Genomic DNA, 26,536 nt, shown 5'->3' with positions numbered 1-26,536 from the left:
TAGAATTTCCAAATGGGAACTTAAACTAACTTTTGGATTTGGTTCCTAAAAATTATTAATAATGATCATAATTTGCTATGATGGCTCATGTCTCAAAAGAAGAGATCCATATTGCTATAAACTCTATGGGGAGAGACAAAGCCCTTGGCCTTGACAATTTCCCTCCTAAGTTCTTCCAATTCTTTTGAGAGATTATTAAGAAAGACCTTTGTAAGGTTGTAAATAAATCTATTCACTCCAATAAAATGTCGAAGAACTCTAGGCAATCTTTATACAGTGTTGTTTTATTTGCAAAAATGTGGCAATATGGAGTATTATCACAATATAAGTGGTTATTTGCAATACACAAGCCAACACTTGAGACTAAAATCCCTTACTAGTTTGATCCTGTGCTTTGGAACGAGGCATCCTACTCCTTGGTTCTTTTCAATTTTGGTTGCCATTGTTGATTTGTGAGTGTGTTGTGATTGAACTATTTGCATTTTTATTGCAAACAATTCATTAGGTGACTTTATCTATTTTAGTGGTAGTTCTTTATACTTATTGGCAATTTTTGCCTTGATCTTCATGTCTGGCATTGTAATCGAGTGAGAGCACTTCTCCCTCATTTATTTTATCAAAAACATAAACTACAAGCCTAGCCATAATATCATATTTATAAGATAAGGAATGTATAATGCCATAATCTCACCATTAAATAAAGTATGGTAGATTATTACTTAATAATGGGTTCTTAAATGAGAACTTGCCCAGCAATTACCTCCAATCTTTCACCAAAATGCTCAATTCCACATACAAGTGTGTCACATGAAAAAGAGATGTTTGAACAAACATAAGAGCATCTACAAGCTCTATTTGTTTAACATCTTTCAAACAAACATAGAGAATCCATTCATGAATCTTGTGTCTAGACTAGTTGCATTAGTAAATCTCAAGAACTTGTAGACATACAATGCACAAAAAGATGTTACTTATTACTTCTTCAATTGTAGTTTGAGAACTTTACACATCGCCTATAATATCCTTGGATGACTAGTAGAGAAACAATCAAAAGGTGCAAGCACCTTTGTTATCTTAAATTTCTTTAGAAATAGAGATGTAAATGTCTCATAAGAAAAGAGACACTATACAAATTCCTTAAGAATAATTCTCATTACTTTCAAAATGCGTGCACTTCACAACTTTAGAAGAAACGTGAAGTTTAATCATGGATGACATAAATTCACTAATAATAGTTGTAAATACAAAAAAGAAAAAAAGAAAAAAAAGGAACTTATTGCATAATAATAATTTTGTTGATTACCAACAAGATTAGCAGTGAAGGCTTATAAAATTGATAATAAAAAAAATTGCACCAATCAATTCTCACTGACAATAACATAAATAGTATAAATTCTTGATCTAATTGACTTCTACCTTTGAGTAGACACCCTCTACAAATTCCTTAGCATGCAAGTTCTTTCATTGAATTTGTAAGAGAAATTGCTAAAACAATTGGAGATCCAATCAAACTATCTTCAATTGAATCGTGTCTTACCATTGGACATGACACGCCACCATTGGTGTGTTTGCTAGGTTCAATCAGACCCTATCCACCATTGAAAACCATAAATATATTGACTTCATTTGATTGAATCTAATCAATTTGTAGACAAATTCCATTTTTCACCTTGGCCTAACAAGACTCACTTATATGCTTCCCTCCCTCTGTATTGTTGGCAATTTGGAGGAATTGATTATGTGTTGCATTAATGTTTTGTCATTGATGACAACACTGACTATTTTGGTTGTTTATCGATTTCTGGTTGGTTCTGATAGAGTGGTTGGATTATGATATTGATCTGGTATGCTCCAGTATGCTTTGGTTTGTGGAATCGATTTGGATATGTCATTCATGCTATTCAGATGCGTATCACGATCAGTTGGTTCAGGATTTGATGACTCAAATACTATCGAGCTTTGTTGAAGATCTTTTGATGCACGTGATAAGTGGTGTTGGTGCAACTTCTAGATGGCTTTCAGGATGTTGGTTATCTTGTTCATGTTCATATTGATCGATGACCTAATGATATCTTATTTTGCTAGGTTATGGAGCGGCTTGTGTAACGTGTTGATGGGTGATTTCGATACGTTACCAAATGGATTCATTGATTGAATTATGTTGTTTTGGTCTTAGGCCAACTTGGTTGATCATTGGATTGCGGGTTTATGTGATGAATTTATTGTATTATCTTTTAGGTGGTTGACCTAATTGTTTAAGTCTCGGGTTGGTATAAATATGATTTAAGATCTCTTTGTAGATCATGGTTATGGGATGGTTATGCAATTATGTGTGTGAATAATGATGTAATCATATGAAGGAGTTTTGGTTATGCAAGAGTTTTGGTTGAGGGTTGGTAAAAGAGATTTAAGACCTACGATACTGAACTTAATCGAAACTATACTCAGGCATAGATGTTATCTTTGCAGTTCACTCTTCTTTCTGGATTGTAGTCTGGATTTAGTTTGTTATCAGTGGGGCTCATTTTGTGATGAGCAATGCCCTCTAGGTTGTTGGCCTTCCTACATATGCAGAACCCTCATTTTGTAATCAGACACAGTTGAAGTATTATCTGACTATGGGTAGGCTTCACATCGTGGTTTTTCCCTTTACCGGGTTTTTCACGTACAAATCTTAGTGTCATGTGTTCTAGATGGATGGTAATTGTTCTGTGATTTATGTTTATGCTTAATTGCTATATCAGTTATTCTGGTATTTGGTTTATGCATTCCGATTTTTGGTTTATGTGTTCCGGTAATAAGGATTTGAATGCTTAAAGTTTTGTAATCCGTTGACAACTGATTTAGCCCCCCCTCCCAGTTGTCCTCTAGTTATTTGAGTTGTCTATCATATTACACCTCTTAGCTTAATTAGACAATATTCACATGTGTGTACATTACAAAATTCACAAACTATATAAATATATATATATATATATATATATATATATATATATATATATATATATATATATATATATATATATATTTTGTTATCAAATATTTCCTATTAAGTACTACTAAAACAAAACTATAATGCTAAATTTTGTCAATGTAACTAATACATTCATAAATAAAAAATCTTAAGCATTAGATCGTTCTTTTATCTTGGAAGAGAACATTTTGCCAAAAATGATAGATAGACTACCCATCACTTTAAGTATTAGTTATTACACAAGAATTGTTTATGGCAAGCTGCTGCATCCAGCCCGATACATTTTAACTCTCTTTAATAGTGGCGTTAATTCATCGTCAACATAGATTATCTTCTATAATTAAATTTATATGCAGATGTCTACAAGATTATATGTAGCTTCAACTCCACCATTCATATCAACTCATAAAACTTTCATGCTTTGGATGGGCTTGCTTTTGAAGAGCACTGTATTATAGTGAGCAATCAAAGTGTTTCTAGTTATCCCGGTTTTGTATTTTGTTCATGGTTACTTTCTTCTAATGTGACATAATGGCTCTCGCAATCATTAAAATTAATTTATATTGATTTGGTATGTTTCTTTATTTTCTTGATGAACAAACATATATAACATTTTACATTAACTGAAAACATATAATTTCAAGAAGGGAAAAAGGTGGGTGGTAAAAAGACAAGCAGGACCAAGTCCAAACCAAATAAAAGGATTTGAAGCGCCAAACCCGGACAGAACCAAAAAAACTAAGCAGCTATTGCAACAACAGTAGGAGGATCTTTATCATATGAAACTACACTTCTCTTCAACATGGTAAAAGTGAATATCATGTTTGTTATATATATATATAAAAGATAATCAGACTTGTACATGGTTGATAATGCCCAAATTCACCCTCAAAGTTGAAGGTGAATTTACAATTGCACAATATACCTGTTTTTTGTTTCCTTAAATTCAAAAGACACGTAATTGATTGAAAAAAAATTCAATCTCGCTACCATAGTCTGCAAAGGAGAAACTGAAATGCAACACGGTGGTCTAAATCTCTATTCATGGTACATCAGAACACCATTCTTAAAAGCAAATTCTAGTAATTTGTTCGTTAAGTCAATCCAGCATAGATACTAGCTGTTACAGCAGATTGCCTTGAATATATCTTCCAAAATACACTGGAAAGGTTTTCTTACACACTCGGCACCTATCAACTTGGTGCATAAAATTTCTTGCACTCCTAATCAACATGAAAATAGTAGCAAATAAAACCCAACCAATCAATACGTCCTTCATCTAACATCTTGTTATGCTGTTCAAAATTCATATGAACCAGTAAGTTAAAGGGAGCAACTAAAATGTTTCCGATTCAATTGAAACAAGCTACACAGATTGTCTAATGGAAGGAGGTTAGCCACCACATCACAACTCTTCCTTTGTACAGTGCATTCGCAAAAGTGAAAGTCAATCTACTCTAATTGATCTTTGGTTTGGGTCGTTTAGATCTCAACAAGAACCATAGTACAGCTGCTGCCAATATGAATCCAGATAAAGCAAAGATATCAAATATGTCAAATTGTACTTCCACCTTGCGCTGGCGAGTACAATGAAATGGATGCAAGGCAGCAAGTGTGGCATTTGTAGTCTCCACAAAACTTTTAGAAAGGTTGCACAGCAGAGCATTGGACAAAACCAAAGTGATTAATAGCATTTACAAGAGAGAATCAATAGATACGTAAAATCAAAAAATAGATTATTACTAAAGAGTAGTTTATTACTGTAGAGATGCATCTTCAAGCACTCGAAGCAATCTCATTGAATCTGCATAACGCATTTCCCCAACTGCCCCTGCAATCTGTTTATGAGACAAGATCTCTGATTATCAAATTTGATAAGTGTGTAAACCTCTATAAGCATGCCATTCACATACCCCACATGTGATTTGGTTTAACTAGGCAAAGCAAGCGGAAGCAAGCACTCCCAAAACAATGGGATCTTATTTACCTGGTAATATTAAATACGAATTGCAGGAAACACATAGATGCAAAAAGGAAAAAAGCTTACTCGTCTCCAAAGGCTAACAACGGTATTGTAACTGGTAATCAATGAATGCTCCTGAGCCCTGAAAGCTCTAAATGTATAATCACCTTATCATAAATTAAGCCAAAACAATTTCAAATGATATGTAAATCGCTAGCTAGTGAACGCATTAAAGTAATTCACATGCTGTGCAGAAGCATTTATATTTTAAATAGGCAAGGATACCAGTCCGCTCCATGAGCAAACGATCAATTGCAGAATTGACAAAATGAACAGACTCATCAAGACTGGTTATGATATAATTTCGAGCTATAATATCAGCCTGAAATAATGATGTATGCCACCCTGATGAGGTGCTAGCAAAAGGATTGCATCCCACAGACCATATCCAATCCTGTCCAAGCAAACATGTGAACACTTATGGACATGATTGCAATGCACAACACCATGATGCTATTACAAATTTACAAATGAATAAGATCAAGTAGCAAGAGTGGTACTTCGCTCACCTGAATTGCATTTTCATGAGCATGGCTGTATGTCAAATGAAGTGGCACCAGACCAGCTAGATGTTCAGCAGCTGCTGCTAGGCCAGCTTTTATAGGATTCCTGTGAAAGTATAGTAAAATCCAACAAAAAAACAATTTGAGGAATGAAATTTTTTTAGAGTCACAACAATCCTTTGAAAAGAACATACATCAACTTCAAACTGCAACTATGGAATTTCATAGAAGTACAGGAAAATGCCAATAAATGTAGTAATTAAATCTTTAGAACAACTATTAAGCTAAGAGACAAATGCATGATATTTTGGTAACGATGTTATTTTTATATTTGAATTTGATATATGGACTTCAACAAACATCACCTTTCCAACAATGCTATGCACGAGGAACATAATTTGAGACCAACAGAGCTTACCTCAAATCCCATAATAATGATTGGCCATTGCATTGCAGGTGGCTCTCCCAATCAGATTGACTTGATTGCACAACAATAACCATATCTGGAAGTGCCTTTGCCTGGTAATGTTTGTCTATAAGAAGAGGTTCCCCTTGCTGTATAAACCAGAAAACTGGAACTTCCAGAGTAGACCGACTATTAGACTGTACCCCTTCAGAAGACACAAGCACAAAATGTTTAGGGGACTGACTATGTCAAGCATACCGTTATCAATCAAAGAGAATGAACTAAAGCAACATGAAAAATTGTATTAGAAATATAGCTTCCAGAATTAACTGCGACAGATTTTCAATGTCCACAACAAAATTGAATATCAGAAAGATTTTTAAGAACTCGAGATCATGAAATATATTTCAGGCCTGGCAAAAAGCAATTTAGAAGAATGAATGCATCATTATGAAACAATTATCTCAAGTTTAAGGTTATTATTAAATTGAGAATAGCTCCATTTAAGCATCAAATGTGTGAATGGATTCATGTACACAGCTGAAAAATGCACCTCTAAGTGATCCACCTTCACTCAGCCTTTGCAGCTGATCCTGTAGAATAAATGAATCAAGATAGCTTCGAACAGTTGATCTATATGTCCCATTCACAAGCAAAACTGGGACAGTTGCTGCACGTCGTGCAATTGAGAATGCCATTGCCAAGGCAGGGTCCTCTGAAAGTGCCAACCTTGAGAGCCAAAAGACTCAAAATAATCAGTTGTTTCAACTTTAGCAGATTTTATCCAACAATTTTTCATGTGTTGGAAACAAACATATACTGGGCAAAGAAAAATACATATGAGTAGCAAACTGAAGCTTCTGAGAAGGAACTATAAGAGACGTCAGCCCTTGCATAATGGCACTTGTTTCCACAGGCAATAAATCTGCACGTTTGACTTTCTGCAATAATACATATAAGTTCAGAGTCAGCCTATTTAACCTCTAAATGTTCAGAGAAACCTTCTCCAAATGATAAGCATACCTCCTGAGTGATGAAAAAGAGCTGAAACGATATTGTTTCATAGTAATGGAATGCTCCTTCAGCACTAGAAGGTGCAACAATGTGTCGCATAGATCCCAAAAAAACGGCACCAAGATGAGAAAGGAATGAGTCACGTGCAACTGTGTAATTCTGTGCATCCTGAAGATATTGAAACAAATTTTAAGAGCCAACAAATAGCATTAAATAAATTGAAAAAGAACCAAACGTTGCATATTGCAGCTCATTGTTTACTCTTATTAATTTTTTAGCCACTTATTGCAACCATATCTAATTGAGAGATTCACTGGGAATGAGTCAATTATTTCTCTAAGGCGAAAGTAAGATTCAAGCTCAACAAATGGAATTTTTCTCTACTGTCAATTACCGAAGCTTTTTGCATCTAATATGTGTGTACAAAAAATAAGCGATCCCAACAAGTTCTACCCAGACAAACTTTTCTTTTGTCACAAGTTTTCCAAAGGCACTTCCTCTTTGATTTGCTTCAGCTCCAATAGAGTTGTAATATTTTAGCAATGGCCAATTTTAAACAGTATAGAGAAATCTCATAACTTAAAACATAGCTCATTCTGAGATGTAAAGCACAATTTAAGCTAATGTATTTGATGGGTAGAAATCAGTGAAGCAGCTATATCTTTCATAAATTCCTTAGAAATTTATCTTTCAATTATCAAATGGTGTGTATATTTTCTTATCTTTTCCCTCTTTCTATTTGTATTCACCATGTGCATGTCCAATCACCCTATGATATCAGAAAATGTTGTTAGGTATCTTAAAAAACAAAATAAGTCAAAATTAATCATTATGGAGATGTCGGAAGACAAAACTTTTAGCTTAAAGCAAGGCAGAGGAGAGAAGCCTCACAAAATTTTTCAAGAACCTGAAAAAGCATGTTCCCAAGAACAGGCATTGGTTACAATCATCTCTCAGTGGTTTGTTCTGAAATCAAGTATAGAAATCTACACTGCATCTGAATATAGAATTGCCTGTTGTTTGCAAATACTCAGGCCCTACTAACGTTTACAAGGTAAGATAAACAAGCCTTTCTAGGTTCCACTATAGCCAGCATAGGTTAAGAACATTTTCACTAACCTATGTTTTGTTTTTATATTGAAACCTCTAAAATTTCAACCTGTATTCCACAACCTATATTTTGTTTCGATCTTAAAACCCTAAAGCTTCCACCTGTGCTCCACAACCTACATTTTGTTTTGATCTTGTAGCCCATAAAGTTTCAACCAACATTACCCGGGGATGCATCCCTGGGCTAAAATACCCCATCCCCATACTGGAACGTTTTGGGGACTTTGGGATGGCTAGGGAACGTCCCACACTCTCTCCCCCTCCCCAAAATTACAAAATCTGTGGGAAACATGGGGACGGTAGTGATTCTCAAAGGGGATGCCCCCCCATCCCCTCGACGATTGGAGACTCCTATGACATCTCCTAACCATCCTGGGGACAACCAGTCGTCCCCCTTTTCCCAGCACATTTAAAAATATAAAAAGACCAACGCTTTAAAAAAAACATTTTTTTATTTGTTTTTGTGGTCCCCACACCTCAGCAATAGTACATTTCCAGGATGGCGGATTTACTGTATTTTGATAGTGAAATATTGATGGTTGCCATTTTTGTTCAGTTTATTTCAGTAAATAAGTTAATACATATTCAAATCTATTGGAGATGCCTGTGACATCCCCTAACCATCCTGGGGACGGCCAACCGCCCCCTTTTGCCCAGCACATTTTAAAAAAAAGACTCAAACGCTTAAAAAAACATTTTTTTATTTCTTTTTGTGGTCCCCATACCTCAGAAATAGTACATTTCCAGGATGGGGGATTTACTGTATTTTGACAGTAAAATATTGATGGTTGTCATTTTTGTTCAGTTTATTTCAGTAAATAAGTTATTACATATTCAAATCTATTGGTTGCCCACATTTTGGAAGGCATGTTGCATTATATTTACAGATTAGACATTTGATAAATTTATGGGAGGTAATTTTGATCAAATAATTTTGCTATATTGCTTCTTCAGCAATAAATATTGTTGATACAGGAAATGCTTACAGTCAAAGGTGTTTATTCAAATTTAAAGTTGAAGTACTATGACCTATAATCTCTGCAAATGCTAATATTTTGTACTCCTTTACAACCCTTACATCCTAAATGTTAAAGTGGAAACTTCCTGGCGGCCTTGCAAGGCCATGATGTTGGAGACTGATTTTGCTGGAATCCTTTCATTTACCATGATTTCAAAATCTTATGTTTATACTTTGTTTTTCGGCATTTTGAAAATGAAACTATATGGCGGCAGTGTACCCTTTGGGCATTTTGTATGTTAATTTTTTAATATCACATGTATATTGACGATGAATTCTAATTTCTGAATAATGAATGCATATATATTATTGAGTATTGATAGTGAATTTTGAACAAGTGTTGTATGTTAAAACTTAAGGTTCTATAATGTTTTCATATGCATGCTATATCCATGTTTTCGTATCAACATTTGAAAATTTTCTATAGATTTTAAATTTTTCCTATATTTTATATAGCCGTCCTTTTGCTGTCCTCAACATTAGCAAAAAAAATGCTGTCCCAGGACCTCACCCCCCCGTCCCCTGCCGTCCCCGTCCTGGAATCCTGGGGTAACATAGGTTTCAACTTGTGTTCCACATGGACATGTCCCCTCATTAGTCACTTTCTCTAGCCCCTTATCACCATCCCCATGCCCACATACATTATCCAATTTAAATTTCATTTAAGGATTTTGAAAGTACGTCTAGGATTTTCTTTTTTGCATTTCCATGTTTCACCCACATCTCTGGTCACTCACATGACCCCAAAAGATGACCTGACTTTCATCAGATAAACATGCAGAATCAAGTTGGTCAAGAGATCAATCAAATTGACCTGTTGTTGACTAACGTGCACATCCTTTTTAAATAAATACAAACCTTAGGGATGTGCTCCTTCATATTTGTGTGAGAAGAGAGAGATAGAAGCTCTCATTTGAAAATATATCTTTGAGGTTCTGTCAATTAAAGGTTGCAATCCATTGACATAGATCCACCACTACAGAAAAGAAAAATGTAGTTAATCAAATTATTAGAGGAATACAAGAATCTTTTATTTAACCCCAAAAGGGTGCTAATGAATTGTTTAGGTGTTGTTCTCATTTTTGGATACTAAGGCACTTAGAGTTTTGGATTCTACTCCCTTCAATTGTTCCAACAATTAAAGGAAGTTCCCTAGTCAAAGCCAACCGTTGTCCTCATTTTTGAACTTTCAAAAATGTGACAACCCCTACAAAATTTTGGTTTAAATGTGTCATTTTTTGTCTCCAAGGCACGTTTTACAAGGTGCAAAACTCACATTTGTTAGTATCAAATCATTGGGGGTTGTTTGGTCTTCTTTTTCCTAGCTTTTTGTGCAATTTCGGGTTTCAGAGCAGTCACTGCAGGTTGAGATTTTACGGCATGCTTCCCGAGGCAAAATTTTGCTCCTTGCTCGACTGGACTAATCTCCGGTCCATCCTCGATCCACGTTTCAAATTTCATCGCGTTTTGAGTTCGTTTTCTTCAATTGCAATTGGGAAATTTTCCTTTGATTGCAAGTTTTATTTTTCTCTTGTTTTAGTGTTGTAGGGAAATTTTAAAACAATTACAAGTGCACTTTATTTAAAACTTGTAACTTGTAGCTTACTTTTTATTTCCCCCTTGCTTTTTATGTCTTTTAAGTCATTGTAGGAACTTTTTGGACAAATTGCAAGTGAATTTAAAATTATAAGTTTAAAAAGAACTTGTAATTTCTTTTGAAAGTTCCTACTTAAGTGATTTTTAGATGTAATAGGTATTTTATTTCCCTATTACATGTTTTTTTGTCCTTTAAGTCATTTTTAACTTGTAAAGGGGATTTTATTTCCCTATTACAAATCTTTTTGTTCCTTTATGTTTTGTTTTTAAAACTTGTAATGGGGATTTTATTTCCCCATTACAAGTTGTTTTGCTCTATATTTTTGTGTTCTTCCTTTAAAACCCGAATTTCCCAAATGAAGGAAAAAATGATGTAACTTAAAACTTGTAAAGGGGTTTTAGAAACCCGAGTGCATCTTTTGGAGGGCACATTTTGCTTGTAGTTGCAAATGAAGAACCCGATCTGCACATTTGTTCTTCCAAATCCATTTCTTATGGCGTTTCTCCACTAAATCTGTCCAATATGCATGCAAAATCATTGGAGCTTAATGTTTGTTGCCACATTTTTCATCAAAAACGGATTGGGCAAACATGTTTTGCATTATAGAAGGCATTTTTATAGATGTTTTTGGAAGACGTCTTTGCTGGGTGTTGCCATGTTTTGGGGGCATGAATCTCCTTCTTGCCATATTTGCAACACATCCCCCATTGATGGGTGTTTAAGATCAAGTATCTTTCTTCCTTCAAGCCCTTTTTGTGGGAAGATTTGAAGACAAAACCGATTTGGTTTGCTGATTGCAATTATAAAGTGGTGGCTTCCGTATCTATTTATAGAGCATTTCAGTTCTTCCCAAGCTCATTTGTTTTGGTCTAGGGCATTTTACCAAGCAAGAATTCGAGTTTCTGAGTGATCTTCCCAAATAAATAAGTTCTTTGAATGCAATTTGTAAATGTGAAAGGTTTTCCCCTCTTTCATTTTTATCGGTTTACTTGTATTCAGGTTTTAAAATTCCGATTACAAGTAACCGTGGTAATGTTGACCTTCCCCCTTTTGGTAAAAAGAGTTAATCTTCTTTTTACAAAATTTACAAATGTTGAAGAATTGCCATGTGACTCATTCATTTGATTTCGGGATTTATAAATCTGATTGCAAACAAGAGTTTTTCCCATTTTTAAAGTTTGCCATTACCGGTTGGTATCATTTTTCCCATTACAAGTCCACTTGCAACTGGAATTTTAAAACCTGATTGCAGTTGTGTCTTCACTTGTAATCAGCCATCCAGAACCCGAAATTGGTCCAAAATGCACTCAAAACACTTGAAAATGAGTCTTAAAGGTCCAATTACAAGTGCAACCTTGTAGTTATCCATTACACATATGAAGTTGCATGTTTGTTCTCCACAATTGCAAGTTAATGCTCTTGTTTTACCACATATGTAATGCAGTTTCCAAAACCCGAAATTCACTTGTGAGCCCATTTTTGCATCAATTTATCTCTTCCCATGTCAGTCATGTTTGCGCACACGACATACCAAATCAATAAATTAAGGCATGGGCCTTATTTTGCAAGAAGATTTCAAGATTGGAGGATGATACAAAGAAGAGATACAACAACAATTCATGGATGCAAAGTATAGAATGCTTTCAAGACAAAGATGGTCATGACATGAAAAAAGGAAGGCAGCCCTTTCCCTCCTAAAAAGCCAGTACTACCCCAAACAAGAAGATAAGGTTGAAGTTCGTTGGCCAAGGATGCAAATTCTCGTTCCAGTTTGAGATGTCTTTACCAATCCTGAATACTTCAAGTTCTAGCGTCCTGAAGCAGTATGAAGATCATCACAGACAAAGGATGATGTAGTTAGAGTCGTGTCTTCGGACACATAGAATAATCTCAATTATGCATTTGTAAATTTGTTTTGACAAATTACATGTAATGTCAAATTTGTAATTGCAAGTGTCACTTTCACTTGCACTTTTGTAAAAATGTAATTACATGTAAGGCAACTACAAGTTGAGTTAGATTAGGACTGTAGTTGGAATAAGTCATGGTGGTTGAGAGAATTTCTCTAGTTAGTTAGGATCCTCCCACTTTTTTCTCAAGGCTCCTCTCCTATAAATACTTGAGGGGGTCTATTGTAATTGACATCTTTTGGCAATGCAACAAACCTTTGCCAGTTTGTATGTACACACTAAGACTTTGAGCTTAGTTGTAAATTAGATTGCAGTCAATTAAAAGAGGCAAATTGCTTTCAAACTTTGTGTTGAATCAAGGTGTTATTTGACAACATTTTCTAGAGATTGATTGTGAGTTTTGAGGTGTTATACAAGAGAGATTCAAGCTCAATTTTGCAAACTTTGAGTTGCTTATTGTGTTTGGAATTTTAGATTGATTTTAAGATTTGATACTGCAGGCTTTGAGTTGCTTGTCACGTCTGAAACTATTGTACGACACTCAAGCAAAGGGATAACTTGCAGACTTTGTGCTGCTCTTATTTTCTATGTGTTGTGCATAAGAGGTGCATCATAAGGTTAGACTTTGAGCTGCTACATATTAGTTACCAAAAAATCATCTACAAAGGTTGACAGGACAGTAGAAGTGTTGAAGACTTTGTGCTTTCATTTCTGTTTTCCTGTCTCGGGGAAGTGACAGAAGTCTTTGTGCCTTCATGGAAACTTTGTTTCCCTTTATGTTCCAAAAATCCTACCAAAAAAGTCTCATTTTTGTATTTGTTGTTATTTATTTCCAATTGCTATTACTTTTCTGTGAAGAGAAAAGAATATAGTTTTTCTTGAAAGAAGAAGAAAAAACTGTTGTCTCACCCATATTAGATTAGTTTACTTTGTAGATAGGGGGAGCCTTCCCTAAATTAGGAATATCATACTCACATACTGTGGCTGAAACCACAATTTTGCACATCCCCCAGGTGTACAAAATTTTCAACCAACATTAGGAAAACACACCATCGATCTGATTCAAAAACTACCTCTTTCCAGACAGTTGCTTCAAAGACAACCCTTTATTATGGGATGCCACAGATTTGTTAGACTAGATACCCAACTTAGCACCACAAATTACCCCGATATACATAATTAAAGATCCAGCATAACACTAATATTTTCCAGTAATGATGGCAAATGTGGCAGAGACATCATGGATTGAACCCATAACAAGGGGCTCCAAGCTAACTTACCCGTTTGTTCAATTCCCAGCTAGCAAGAAGAATCTTTTTTCTAAATTTATTTTGCATGTCTCAGTTGAGAAGAGTGCTATATCTGCATATATCAGATCTGGCCTACATTTTGCAGTTAGTTTGGATATGGGTGGGTATGATACCTAGCCTGTATCTGGGTCTTATCATGATACACTTATTAGGGAGTGTGGGGAGATGTATCCAGCAACTCTTCTCTTCTTAATGCATCATTGTACTAGTATCCACTCCACAAGAATGAAGAGATTAAGTTCCGAATTCAAGAACTGGTGAATAAAGGGCATATCACACTCAGCTCTTTAACCTTCAATAGTCCAATTGTATGTGCACAAAAGGAGGACTATACACAGAGGTTGTCCATCATGCATAGAACATTAAGCAAGACCATGATTAAGAACTATCCACTTCCAAGGAAAGAAATCCTAGAAAATCAGCTTCGTGATGAAAAATTTATTACCAAGATAGATCCCAAATCAAATTACCAATACATCCTTTCAAGCCTTTAGATGAATGGAAACCAGCATTTCATGGGGACACGTCTCAGGGAATCTAGGAGACATCCCCAATATCCTAGATGTCCTAAGGATTTGGGGACTTGGAGGACATGTCCCCCTTTTCAGAACCAGGCAGCCTGCTCCATTTGGAGCATAAAAATAGAAAAAGGTAACTTTCAAGGAAAAATGCTAGAATCCCCTAAAAAGGTAAAAGTGGGAGAATTGTAATTGCAAATACAGCATATTCCATTTTCTTTTTAAAACTTTGGCTGTTTTCATTTTCTTTAAGTTATTTAAATAGAAATCCCCTTGCATCCCAAAACTTTGCAAAAAAATTGCCATTCCCAAAACCCTCTCCCCACATCCCCTGATTCCCTTGCCCCAGGAACTTGAGAAGCACTAATTAAAACCCACACATAGAGTGAAGGCATGCTTGATTGAATGGTTGGTTGTCCACTTGGGTTCATTCATGCAGATGATGAATGGCATCCAACAACCCTTACAGGTTCATTTGTTGTTTGTTCATCTCAACAACATACTCATTTTCAGCAAACCAGGGAGGAACACCTAAATCACATTCGAGATTCTTCACATCTATGGAAACACAAACTGTATGCAGATCTAGACACATTCATTTACCATGAAGCAGATACAATACTTAGGGTATTTTGTTATTGCACATGTTGTAATGTCCCCAAATTGGGATTGACCTATTTGTGCCCAAAATTGACAATTCCAACAATATTCTTAATAATAACATACTAAAGTAAAATCATTTAATCATTGATAATCTTAAGAAATAACGAACAAATACATGGATTAGTGAACAAGCATATCATATGGAATGACAAACATCATTACTAGCTAACTACCCCATAACCAATCATAGCTTAGTTCAGTAGGAAAACTCGAAAGGGCACTAGTAAACTACCCAACCCAACTAAGGCCAAGAGCATGCAACGTTCAATCATGGCAACTTGCCTCTTGTCCCACAAGCAGCAGGAACATCCAACTATGACCAGTTCCATCCCTTGGGGTAATTTACTCACCTCTCAGCCCACAAGTGGCAGGAACATCCAACTATGACCAATTCCATCCCTTGTGGTGGTCTACTTAGTATAGGAGAGGCGGTAAACCAGACTCCCTAGCTTATTTCCTCCAACTTTACATCTGATTAATTATTAATCTTATTCAGAAATAATGTGTGTGTGTTTAAAGATTCAAGTATAAACACTTAGACCTCATACCAAATACTTATATAATGCGCAGGGACTGTATGCTGAATATTATTCACTTATTCAGATCTCTACTTGATCAATTTCTCTTCATGCCCCTTGAAATGGCCGATGTGCTGTATATATATCCCACAGTTTTGGATGGAATGTCACGTCTTTCCCAACAGATACCCTTCTTGTAAAGCTAGCGACTCCTCATACAATTGCTTCTGCCTCAACTAATTATTCTGCTGACTATCGCATCTGATCATGGGTTAACAACCCATATTAATGTCACCATCAACTATTGTTTGTAATTTATCTTAATATGTGGATCACTGCTTTATTAAGATTATGATCACCATTTTATAAATAATAATAAGACTGCTGCTTAATAAATAATGAGACTAAGACCGCTGCTTAATAAATAATGTGATTGATTTCTTCCTTTGCTGTTAGACTTGGTCTGATCAGAAAATTGTGAAATCTTACGGAGTAAGACAATTTTCTGAATTTATTTAATTAGGATAGTGACAATGAATGTGTTATAGCCGGGGTCATGACAGTGAAGGATGTGTTGGTGCTGGGAATAAACCACACCCGGACCGACGATGGACTGGTCCAAGAGGGGCCAGTAGCTCATTGGTAGAGCACTCCAGCAGCGTATGGAAGGTCCTGGTTTCGAGTCCTAGCTGGTCCATGTCTCAACATGGTATCCGAGCCAAGTCCAAGCTAGGAGCCCCAAGCACACGAGAGGTGTGGCTTAAGGGGGGGTGTTGGTGGAAATAAGCCACAACCGGACCGACAATGGATTGGTCCAAGAGGGGCCAGTAGCTCAGTGGTATAGCACTCCAGCAGCGTATGGAAGGTCCTAGGTTCAAGTCCTAGCTGGCCCATGTCTCAACAGGATGTAATCCTGACGGGGCATGACAAATGTCATAGGTAGCTCCATCCAAAGATCTGTCTTTCAAGAATGGCTTGCACCAAAGACCAACACACAACTTTGTGATTTCTTAGGGTTGTCAAATAGAAATTTGTGTTTCGTTTGGCTCACATCACTTGGCTCTTAAATCAAATCATTATAGGTGGTGCAAAGCAATAGTTCAGCTGATCAACCACACAACAGAAAACATTCAAGAAATTGATGTTCAGACTCAGTTACGTGCCAGTTCTTGAGCTACTAAATCTTCAACCATCATTTGAGATAGGGACTAGTACATTTGAGAATGCACTTCAAGAAATCCTCAAGTTGTTTAGGTATCTAGTAGCTTACCACAATCAAACATTCAATATTGCAGTTAAGGATATATTTGAAATATGATCAAGAACTTTAAGCTATTGTCCAGGCATGGAAGTACTGTATATTTGGAAAAGAAACCATCATTCATACCAACCATAAACCATTGTAGTTCTTACAGATATAGAACAAATTACACCTCCAAAAACTCCATTTGAACATCATGCATAAGAAAAGGGTTGCTAAGACAGAATTAGATTGCTTAAGTCAACATCAAGGCCAAGCTCTTCACCTTATCCATTATACAGGTGGATTTGAGACCAATACTTGGCCAATATGATACCAGGCAAATTTAAGCTTTGCATAAATCTTTCAAGTATTGAATGTTATTAAATCAATTCCAAATCGTCACTTGCAATTAGACTAGTATAATCTAGAGCACTTGTGTATATCATTTGGAAGTATCTAATGTTGGTATGGGAGGGACATTTTACTAATGTTGTAGGTCATTTTGAAGTTGAAAAGGACCTAGTGGCATGAGGTAAGTGTTACTTTTGGCCACATCCCAACTCAGATGTTGCAAAACACCCAAAATCTAGTACTACATGTGCTATAGCCAAGCTAGCCAACAAAAAACTAGGAATATATGCCCTTTTGCTAGTACTAAACAGACCTTGGGAATCATTTTCTGAGTTTCCTCTCAGGTGGTACTGGTTGTATTAATTAATTAGCAGATTAATTCTCAAAGGCAGCAATTCTTACACCATGTAAGAAGACTATCTCAGCTCAAGAAACAACTTAATTACTCATTTTAAATATAAGGGTTCACTTTGGATTAATATCAACCACCATATCTTAATAGAGATACTAATTTCTTACAATTTTCTCGAAAAAACTTTGGTTAATTATGGATACTATGTTGGCTAAATGTACCCCATTCCATCCCTACACAAATGGACAAACGGAAGTGAATGCAATGATCATACATCTTCTCACAATTCACAATATTGATCAAAATTGAAATGAGAATCTGCCATTCATTCAACATAAGCTATAACAAAAGAGTTTACAACTTTACCAAGTTCATTGAACATAGCACATTTAACAATAAGTGTAGACAATGGTACAAACAAAGTATTGAGACTAGCTAGATGTTTGTCTAGACTTGTGAGTCCAAGTCCAAGGCAGCCCTGGTGACTCTGTAGATCAGACTCACAAATCTGCTTAGTCCCATGCCTAGACTCGTGGTTCTCTGCAGACTTGTGAGACTTGACATGGGATTCAATGAGCCTACAAGGCTGGCACTTAAGACTTAAAAAACATTTACAACAAACTAATACAGATGCAAAAGCATATGGATTTCAAAGAATCGATGTTGTTCAATTAATCAAGGAGACAAAGCTCCTTTAAATAGAGTTACAAAGATGATGTTTCTAAAAGAAACAATCGTTAACTAGAGGCGAAATTAGAAACAACTTAAATGACCATTAATAACACAAAGAGAAAGATATTATTCTAATACCCCCCCTTAATGGTCATTGTTCTAACTACCAAGAGAAATAATAGAGAAGGTTGCCCCCTTCTTCTCAAAACACACTGCAATAGAAGACAACAGCCTGCCACTAACTCTGCCACTTGAGATGAGTCTACCACCAACCCTCCCAAAAACTGCAAAACTTCTGGAGATACCCAAAACAACACCAACCGTCCAACCTGATGTTGGAGAACTGTTCCTCCCTATAACTACAGACACACCAAGAATAGTTGTCACGATTTTGAGGAAAAAATCGGCAAACCCGCCAAACTATTGCAGATGAACAAGATGCCCGAAAATAGACTGCAAATAAGAGACGAGTGCAGATGTTCGCACAACAACTCCAGGTGCGACGAAAAATAGACTGCAGCAAAGTACAATTTTTGAGGAAAAAATCATAAACCCTCCCATGATTTTTTTTTTACAGCGACAAAAAATATTTAAAAACCCAGAGACTTTTTTAAAGGAAAAAAATATTAAAACCCATCAAAAAAAATTTCAGGTAAAAAATATTAAAAACCGAAACAAACATCGATGCCCATAAGCCATCTTCACGCTTTTCGAGGCATGAAAAACGAGGTACTAAGAAGATGCTAAGTGCACAAAACCTGAGGTACAAGGTTCAATGCACTGAGACAAGTCTAGGCACAAATTCCAATGCAAAAAATAGAGGCAGATACAGGTACAGACTTCAAAAAATAGATGAAGTACAGCTAGCACAAATTTCAAGAAAATTTTACAGCTGACCCAAAAAAAATCCGAAGACAACCCAAAAAATCCTTGCGAAAAACCCAAAAAGAATCTGAAATCCGAATTGAAATCCGCTGTCACAAAATTCAAGGCATGGAAAATGATGCACCCACAAAATTCTGAAAACAACCCAGTTGAGCTCTCGAAAAACCCACCAAGAATCTGCAATCAAAAAAAAAGACTTGATTTGAAGGGTAAAAACCCTAATTGAAAATGCAGATTTCCGTCCAAAAATGGCAGAAAAAAAAGCGTCACGCACAGAGGATTAATGGCGTCACGGGACGAAGGTCTGGTTAAAAAGAAATCCGCCACAGAAAACACGAAGAACAGTAGAAAAAACCGCCTGAAAGAAAACCCTTTAGAAAAAAAATTTGAATTTCGAATTCTGAAAAAATCACAAGCCCTAGATTTGTTTTTTCAGTGATGAAAAATTTCATTCGAAAATTTTTAGAAAAAACAAAAATTTTCTTTCTGCTCTGGTACCATAATACAGATGCAAAAGCATATGGATTTCAAAGAATCGATGTTGTTCAATTAATCGAGGAGACAAAGCTCTTTTAAATAGAGTTACAAAGACGATGTTTCTAAAAGAAACAATCGTTAACTAGAGGCGAAATTAGAAACTACTTAAATGACCATTAATAACACAAAGAGAAAGATATCATTCTAATACAAACTTCACTTGAATTCAAGGCAAAATATATTAAATGTAAACTTAAAGGTCGCTAAAGACATTAAAACACATTCATTTGCTCTTTTGATCATTTTCACTTGCCAAATTGCCTTCAAACTGTTTTAACTCTACTTGGATATCATTTTTATCTTCAAAAGAACTTGAGCATTCTTGTGCAAGGAGCTGATAGAATTTGACTGATGGTAGATTTGCACCAATGAGGAGCTAATATAAAATCTTTAATTTGAGCTACACATTTCCAACTTCCATCTTCAAGCATCACCTCAAGGTAGGTTGAAATTTTTCAATTTTTGTCTCATTCTTTCCTTTTTACATTTTATAGCTAAAATATTTTAGAATTTCATGTTAATCATTATAGCTGCAGGAGACACCATTTTATTCGATTGGTTGTTTTCTTTATACGTTATTATTGTTTATGTCGGTTTCTTACAGTTGTTCCTTGTTTGTCGTCACCGTCTTGAATGCTAGCTGGACAACATTATTTTCCTCTCTCTTCGTATCCTATCTGTAAAGAGTTTCGGTTTTATTTGCCTTAGTGGCTCAATCAATATTGGTGTATGAATCACGTTTCTTGCTAATTGCCGCTTTTGAGAATTATTTATGTGAAGTGTTGAATATTCATCTTCCTTCGGATGATTGATATGTTGGTTCGCTCTTTATCATTTTTGAGCCATTGACACTGCGATTTTGAGGAGACGATTGAAGTTCAGAAAAAGATTTCATTGGCATGTGTTGTGACTTTGATTCACTTCTTCATCAGAAATTCGATTTGTTAGCTGATTTGTAATCACCTTCAGTTAGCTGTGATATTGACAACTTCTGTTTTTGTTTGTTAAGTGCTATCAATCATGATTAGATGATTGATTGTTAAGCTTGAGAGCTTTGTATTTAAATTTGTGTCTTCAATAAAACTTGATTTTTGTTGTGGCTGGGTTTTTCACCCTTCGTTGGAGGGTTTTCTAGGATAAATAGTTGTGTATCTTGTCCTCTTTAGTTTTTCTAGTTGCAGTTATCTGAGTTTCTTTAGCTTTCTGGTTCTATTTTTAACATGGTATCAGAGCGGGTCTAAAGAAAAGATCCAAAACCAGATTGTTTAGTTTTGAAATATTCTTTGCTTTATCTTAGCTTGTTTATTTCAAGTTTCAACAATGGAGAATGGACTCAAAGTTGAAGACAGATTGGATGGTGCAGTTAATTATACTTCATGGAAGTTCGGAGTCCTCATTGTGCTTGAAGAGAATAATCTTCTCAACTATGTGAAGTCTGTTGTAGATGAACCTTCTGATGATTCTGAGAAAGCTCAATGGAGAAACAATAACTTCATGGCAAGAAAAATACTAATTGATTCTATTAAGGATCATCTAGTAACTGTTATATCCAAGTTGGATTCAGCCAAAGAGATGTTTGAGTGTCTTCAAAGTTTGTATGAATTCAACAGTACTAGTAGAGCTCTAGCATTGAGATGTCAACTCCTTCATATCAAAATGGCTAGAGGTGAATCTGTTGTTTCTTTCTTTATGAAGATTACAGAATTGAAGGATCAGCTCAATGCTATTGGTGATTCTATTGAGGATAAAGACTTGGTTATACTGGCCATGAATGGCCTTCCTCACTCTTGGGAATCTTTCATTCGAGGTATTAGTGGAAGAAATGAATTACCCAAGTTTGATCGATTGAGAGTTGATTGCATTCAAGAGGAATGCAGATTGGAGGCAAGAGGAATTGGACGTAAATCTCATCATGAAGATGATCATGTTCTTGCTGCCCATACCTCTAAAAGAAAAGGAAGGAAAGGAAACTTCAAAAGGAACAGAGATAAGAATTCTGATTCAGCTCCTGAACCTAATAAAAGAAAGGATCTCTCTAGGGTACAATGCTTCAGATGTGACAAGTTTGGTCATTTTGCTAGAGTATGTCCTTCGAGACCCAAACATCAAGTTGTTGCAACAAATGTTGAAAATGTTTCTCCTCATAGAGAGTCTAGTGAAAATTCAAAGGGGTTCTTCTTTATTTCTGCTCTCTCCAGTAATATTCCTACTAACAATGATACATGGCTTTTTGATAGTAGAGCCTCCCGCCATATTACAGGTTATCGTGACCACCTCTCTAATCTGAAAGGAAAAGACTCTCACTTACAAGTTATCATTGGTGATGATGCTTCCTATTTTGTGAAGGGTGTTGGTGCCCCTTCTTTTCACTTAGATTCAAGTGTTCCTCTTCACTTGAGTGATGTACTGTTTGTTCCTGGAATTAAGAGAAATCTGATTTGCATTTCAGCATTGGAAGATAAAGGATATAATGTTGCCTTTGCTGATGGAAAGGTCCTTGCATGGAAGAAGACAAACATTAAAACAACTTGTGAGATTGGTGTTCGCCATGACAGCCTTTATAGACTTTCAGCTCATCCTATTCAAGTTTTTGCACATGATTCAATAAGTTCAAGTGAACTGTAGCACAAAAGATTTGCTCATCTAAATTTCAGAACCTTGTCTTCCATGGAGAAGGTGGTAGTCGGTCTTCCAAAGCTGAATCAAGATCATGAGGGCATCTACAAAGGATGTGCTCTAGGTAAGAACATTAAACATCCATTCCATAGTAGTGAAAGTAGGGCAGAAGATGTCCTAGAGCTGATTCATTCTGATTTGTGTGGTCCTATGTCAGTTGCTTCTTTAAGTGGTTTTTGGTATTATGTTACTTTCATTGATGACTTCTCTCGTAAGTCATGGATTTATTTTCTAAAATCTAAAGAGTCTAATGAAGTACTATCCAGATTTTTAAAAATTTAAAGCTCTTGTTGAAAATTTGTCTGATAAGAAGATCAAAGTTTTAAGATCTGACAATGGGGGGGTATATACTTATGGTTTGTTTCAAAATTTCTATATTGAAGTTGGGATTAAGGGGGAGTTCTGTGTCCCATATAATCCTCAACAAAATGGAATTGTTGAAAGAAAGAATAGGTCTATTGTTGAGGCAGCAAAGGCCATGATCCACGATCAAGGTCTTCAAATATTTCTTTGGGCAGAAGCTTGCAAGACAGCTATTTATGTTCAGAATCGTAGTCCACATCAAATTCTAGATAATATGACACCTGAAGAAGCTTTCACAGGTTCTAAACCAGATATTAGTCATCTCAAAATTTTTGGATGTCCAGTGTATATTCATGTTCCAAAAAATAAGAGACCTAAGTTAGAACCTTCAAGAAAGAAAGGCATTTTTGTTGGTTATAGTGAATCTTCAAAAGCATACAGAATTTACATTCCAAGTCAAAAGCAGACTGAAATGAGCAGAGATGTCTCTTTTGAAGAAGATGTAGCTTGCAAAAGGTCTAAAGAATCTTATATGGAAATTGATAGAGAAGATTTTGTGCCTTCTCAAGATATGGATATGGCTGTCCCGGACTCACCTTCAAAGATTCAGAGGGAGACTACAAAGTTAGAAAACTTTGTTGATCTTGTTGATCCTGTTGATCCTACTGCTGGTCCAAGTAATGCTTCAGCTGATAAGAAGAGACCTTTGTGGCCCAGACATACTATGCAAGAGGCTGAAAAATATGCAGCCTCACATGGCACTTTCAGGGAAAGTAAAAGACCTCATAAGTTTACAGGATACATTGCTTTGATGAGTCATATTATCGCATCTAAGCCTTCAAGTTTTGAGGAGGCTTCAAAACAGCAAGTATGGAAAGATGCCATGATGGAGGAGTACCAATCCATAATCAAGAATGATGTGTGGGACATAGTTCCTAGGCCCAAAAGTAAATTTGTTGTTTCTTCTAAGTGGTTGTTCAAAATTAAATATGCAACTGATGGAAGTGTTGAAAAATATAAAGCTAGATTCATACCTAGAAGTTTTTCTCAAAAGGAAGGTATAGACTATGAGGAAACCTTTGCTCCTGTAGCTCGGTACACTTCTATCAGAACTATTATTGCTATTGCAGCTGTTAAAGGGTGGAAATTACATCAGATGGATGTAAAGACAACATTCTTGAATGATGTAATTGAAGAAGAAGTTTTTATTGAGCAGCCAGATGATTTTGTGATTCATGAGAAAGAATCACATGTATGCAGACTGAAAAAAGCCTTGTATGGCCTTAAGCAAGCTCCGCGTGCATGGTATGAAAGAATTGATCATTATTTGTTGAGCTTGAGTTTTCTCAAAAATGATGCAGATTCTAATATCTACTTCAAGGTAACTGATGATAAAGCCTTAATTCTAGTTCTATATGTTGATGATTTATTTCTTACTGGAGAGGATGATCTCATTGCTAGATGTAAGACAGAGTTAGCTTCTGAATTCGAGATGAAAGATCTTGGTTTGATGATTTTCTTGGTTTAGAAGTGTGGCAAAGATCAAATGAAGTCATATTGAGTCAAGGGAAATATGCCATTGACATTTTGAATTGATTTGGTATGTTAGATTGCAAGTCTATGGCAATTCCCATGGAAGCAAATCTGAAAAAGTTACATGAGGTTGTAGCTAGTTCAGATTTAGTTGATCCTACTATGTATAGGCAATTGATTGGATCTTTAATGTATTTAGTCAATACAAGGCCTGACATAGGTTATGTTGTTAACACTCTCAGTCAGTTTATATGTGAGCCTAGACAAATTCATTTTGTTGCAGCTAAACATATATTGAGATATGTGCATGGTACAGTGGGATATGGTCTGAAATATACTTCTTGTGAAGGTCTGAAATTGCAAGGTTTTTCTGATTCAGATTGGGCAGGATGTGTACCTGACAGGAAGAGCACTTCAAGATGTTGTTTCAGCCTAGGTTCAACTATGATTTCCTAGTGTAGCTGAAAACAATCATGTGTTTCTCAGAGTACAGCTGAAGCGAAATATGTTGCAGCTTGTGTTGCTACAAGAGAAGCAATGTGGCTTCGCAAATTGCTTGTAGGATTGTTTGGACAGCCTTTGGAACCTACAGTGATTCGTTGTGATAACCAAAGTTGTGTGAAGCTTTCGGTTAATCCTGTTTTCCATGATAGAACCAAGCATGTGGAAATAAAATATCATTACTTGAGAGATATGGTTCAAAGGAAAGTAGTGGAGCTCAAATACATTTGCACAGAAGAGCGAACAACAGACATTCTTACCAAGCCACTTCCTAGAGTGAAGTTTTGTTATTTTCGAGACAAGCTTGGTACTGTAGAGAATGATGCTCTTGCTGAGAGAGAATCTCAGCTTCAATAAATCTTTTATATGTTGTTAATGAGTTCTTCTCTATGAGAGAGAATTTCGAGGTGCAATCCCTTGTAATTCTCTGTGATAGAGAAATTTGAGGTGAAAGCCCTTGAGGTTCTTTTCACTTATGGGAGTAGCCATAGTGGGTGTCATGATGCGAGACTCCATGACAACATCACGTTGAGTGACTCCGTGATGAGAGCTTGTGTTATTTCACTCATGGGAGTAGCCATGGTGAACATCATGTTGAGTGAATCCATGATGCATATCACATTGAGAGAATCCGTGATTAAATTTTGTTGTTTTCATATTGTGTTTGTCATGTTCAGAGACTCCATGACTTGAATATCTGTAAATGATATCTCCTTTGCTAAGAGGGAGTGTTAATGATTATAGCTGCAGGAGACACCATTTTATTCACTTGCTTGTTTTCTTTATAGATTATTATTGTTTCTGTTGGTTTCTTACAGTTGTTCCTTGTTTGTCGTCACCGTCTTGAATGGTAGCTGGAGAACGTTATTTTCCTCTCTTTGTATCCTATCTGTCAAGAGTTTCGGTTTACTTTGCCTTAGTGGCTCAATCAATATTGGTGTATGAATCGCGTTTCTTGGTAACTGCTGCTTTTGAGAATTATTTATGTGAAGTGTTGAATATTCATCTTCCTTCGGATGATTGATATGTTGGTTCGCTCTTTATCATTTTTGAGCCATTGACACTGCGATTTTGAGGAGACGATTGAAGTTCAGAAAAAAAATTCATCGGCATGTGTTGTGACTTTGATTCACTTCTTCATCAGAAATTCGATTTGTTAGCTGATTTGTAATCACCTTCAGTTAGCTGTGATATTGACAGCTTCTGCTTTTGTTTGTTAAGGGCTGTCAATCATGATTAGATGATTGATTGTTAAGCTTGAGAGCTCTGTATTTAAATTTGTGTCTTCAATAAAACTTGATTTTTGGTGTGGCTGGGTTTTTCACCCTCAGGTGGAGGGTTTTCCCAGGATAAATAGTTGTGTATCTTGTTCTCTTTAGTTTTTATAGTTGCAGTTATCTGAGCTTCTTTAGCTTTCTGGTTCTATTTTTAACATTTCAGTTCTATACACTTCAAATTTAATTTTTTTTTAAATAAAAGAAAACGGTACAAGTTACAACCCTAGGATTATGTTGTTTTAATATTTTTCCTTGCACTCTAGTTTTTATCTTTCATATTTGTTTTTCAAAGTTTTTGTTACATTTCATTTAGCTTTGTTGCCTGCAATTTTTAATTTACCCTTCTTTTTTCTGTATGGTGTATGGTTTTCAATTCTTCATGTCTAAACAAGAAAGGAAAGACTCTGTTTAGGCACATGGTATGCCAAGATCAAAAAAGGGGAAGTGTTTTGTAAATACTATGGTGTGGAGTTTCTAGAAGGCAATGCTCACCTCAAATATCATCTTGCCCACAAGGCAAGATGTGATGCTACCTTATAACCAAATGTTCTGCCAAAGGTAACATTCTTTTCAATGCTGCAAGGTAGCATTTTAGTATTTTTTCTCTCATATTTATAATAATTTCTTTATTATTACTTTTAT

The 26,536-nt window shown here is 35.8% G+C and overlaps 1 protein-coding gene across 2 annotated transcripts in view; it reads right to left on the bottom strand.

Annotated features, from left to right (window-relative positions):
- Positions 1-3,780: 3,780 nt before the first annotated feature.
- The window catches only part of LOC131033858 (uncharacterized), a 204,288-nt gene continuing 181,532 nt past the window's right edge, over positions 3,781-26,536 (bottom strand). For both annotated transcript variants that reach the window (XM_057965151.2, XM_057965152.2), the window contains 9 exons: positions 6,930-7,088; positions 6,744-6,847; positions 6,460-6,635; positions 5,919-6,111; positions 5,507-5,606; positions 5,223-5,391; positions 5,022-5,104; positions 4,736-4,812; positions 3,781-4,612 (listed from right to left, as the gene is read on the bottom strand). In XM_057965151.2, coding sequence (XP_057821134.1) covers positions 4,432-4,612; positions 4,736-4,812; positions 5,022-5,104; positions 5,223-5,391; positions 5,507-5,606; positions 5,919-6,111; positions 6,460-6,635; positions 6,744-6,847; positions 6,930-7,088 — 1,242 coding nt within the window. In that variant the 3' untranslated portion in view covers positions 3,781-4,431. The remainder of the gene's footprint in view (positions 4,613-4,735; positions 4,813-5,021; positions 5,105-5,222; positions 5,392-5,506; positions 5,607-5,918; positions 6,112-6,459; positions 6,636-6,743; positions 6,848-6,929; positions 7,089-26,536) is intronic.

The sequence above is a fragment of the Cryptomeria japonica genome, chromosome 2 (assembly GCF_030272615.1).
Source record: "Cryptomeria japonica chromosome 2, Sugi_1.0, whole genome shotgun sequence".
NCBI classification, from domain to species: domain Eukaryota; kingdom Viridiplantae; phylum Streptophyta; class Pinopsida; order Cupressales; family Cupressaceae; genus Cryptomeria; species Cryptomeria japonica.
This window is presented reverse-complemented; position numbering and strand designations above follow the sequence as displayed.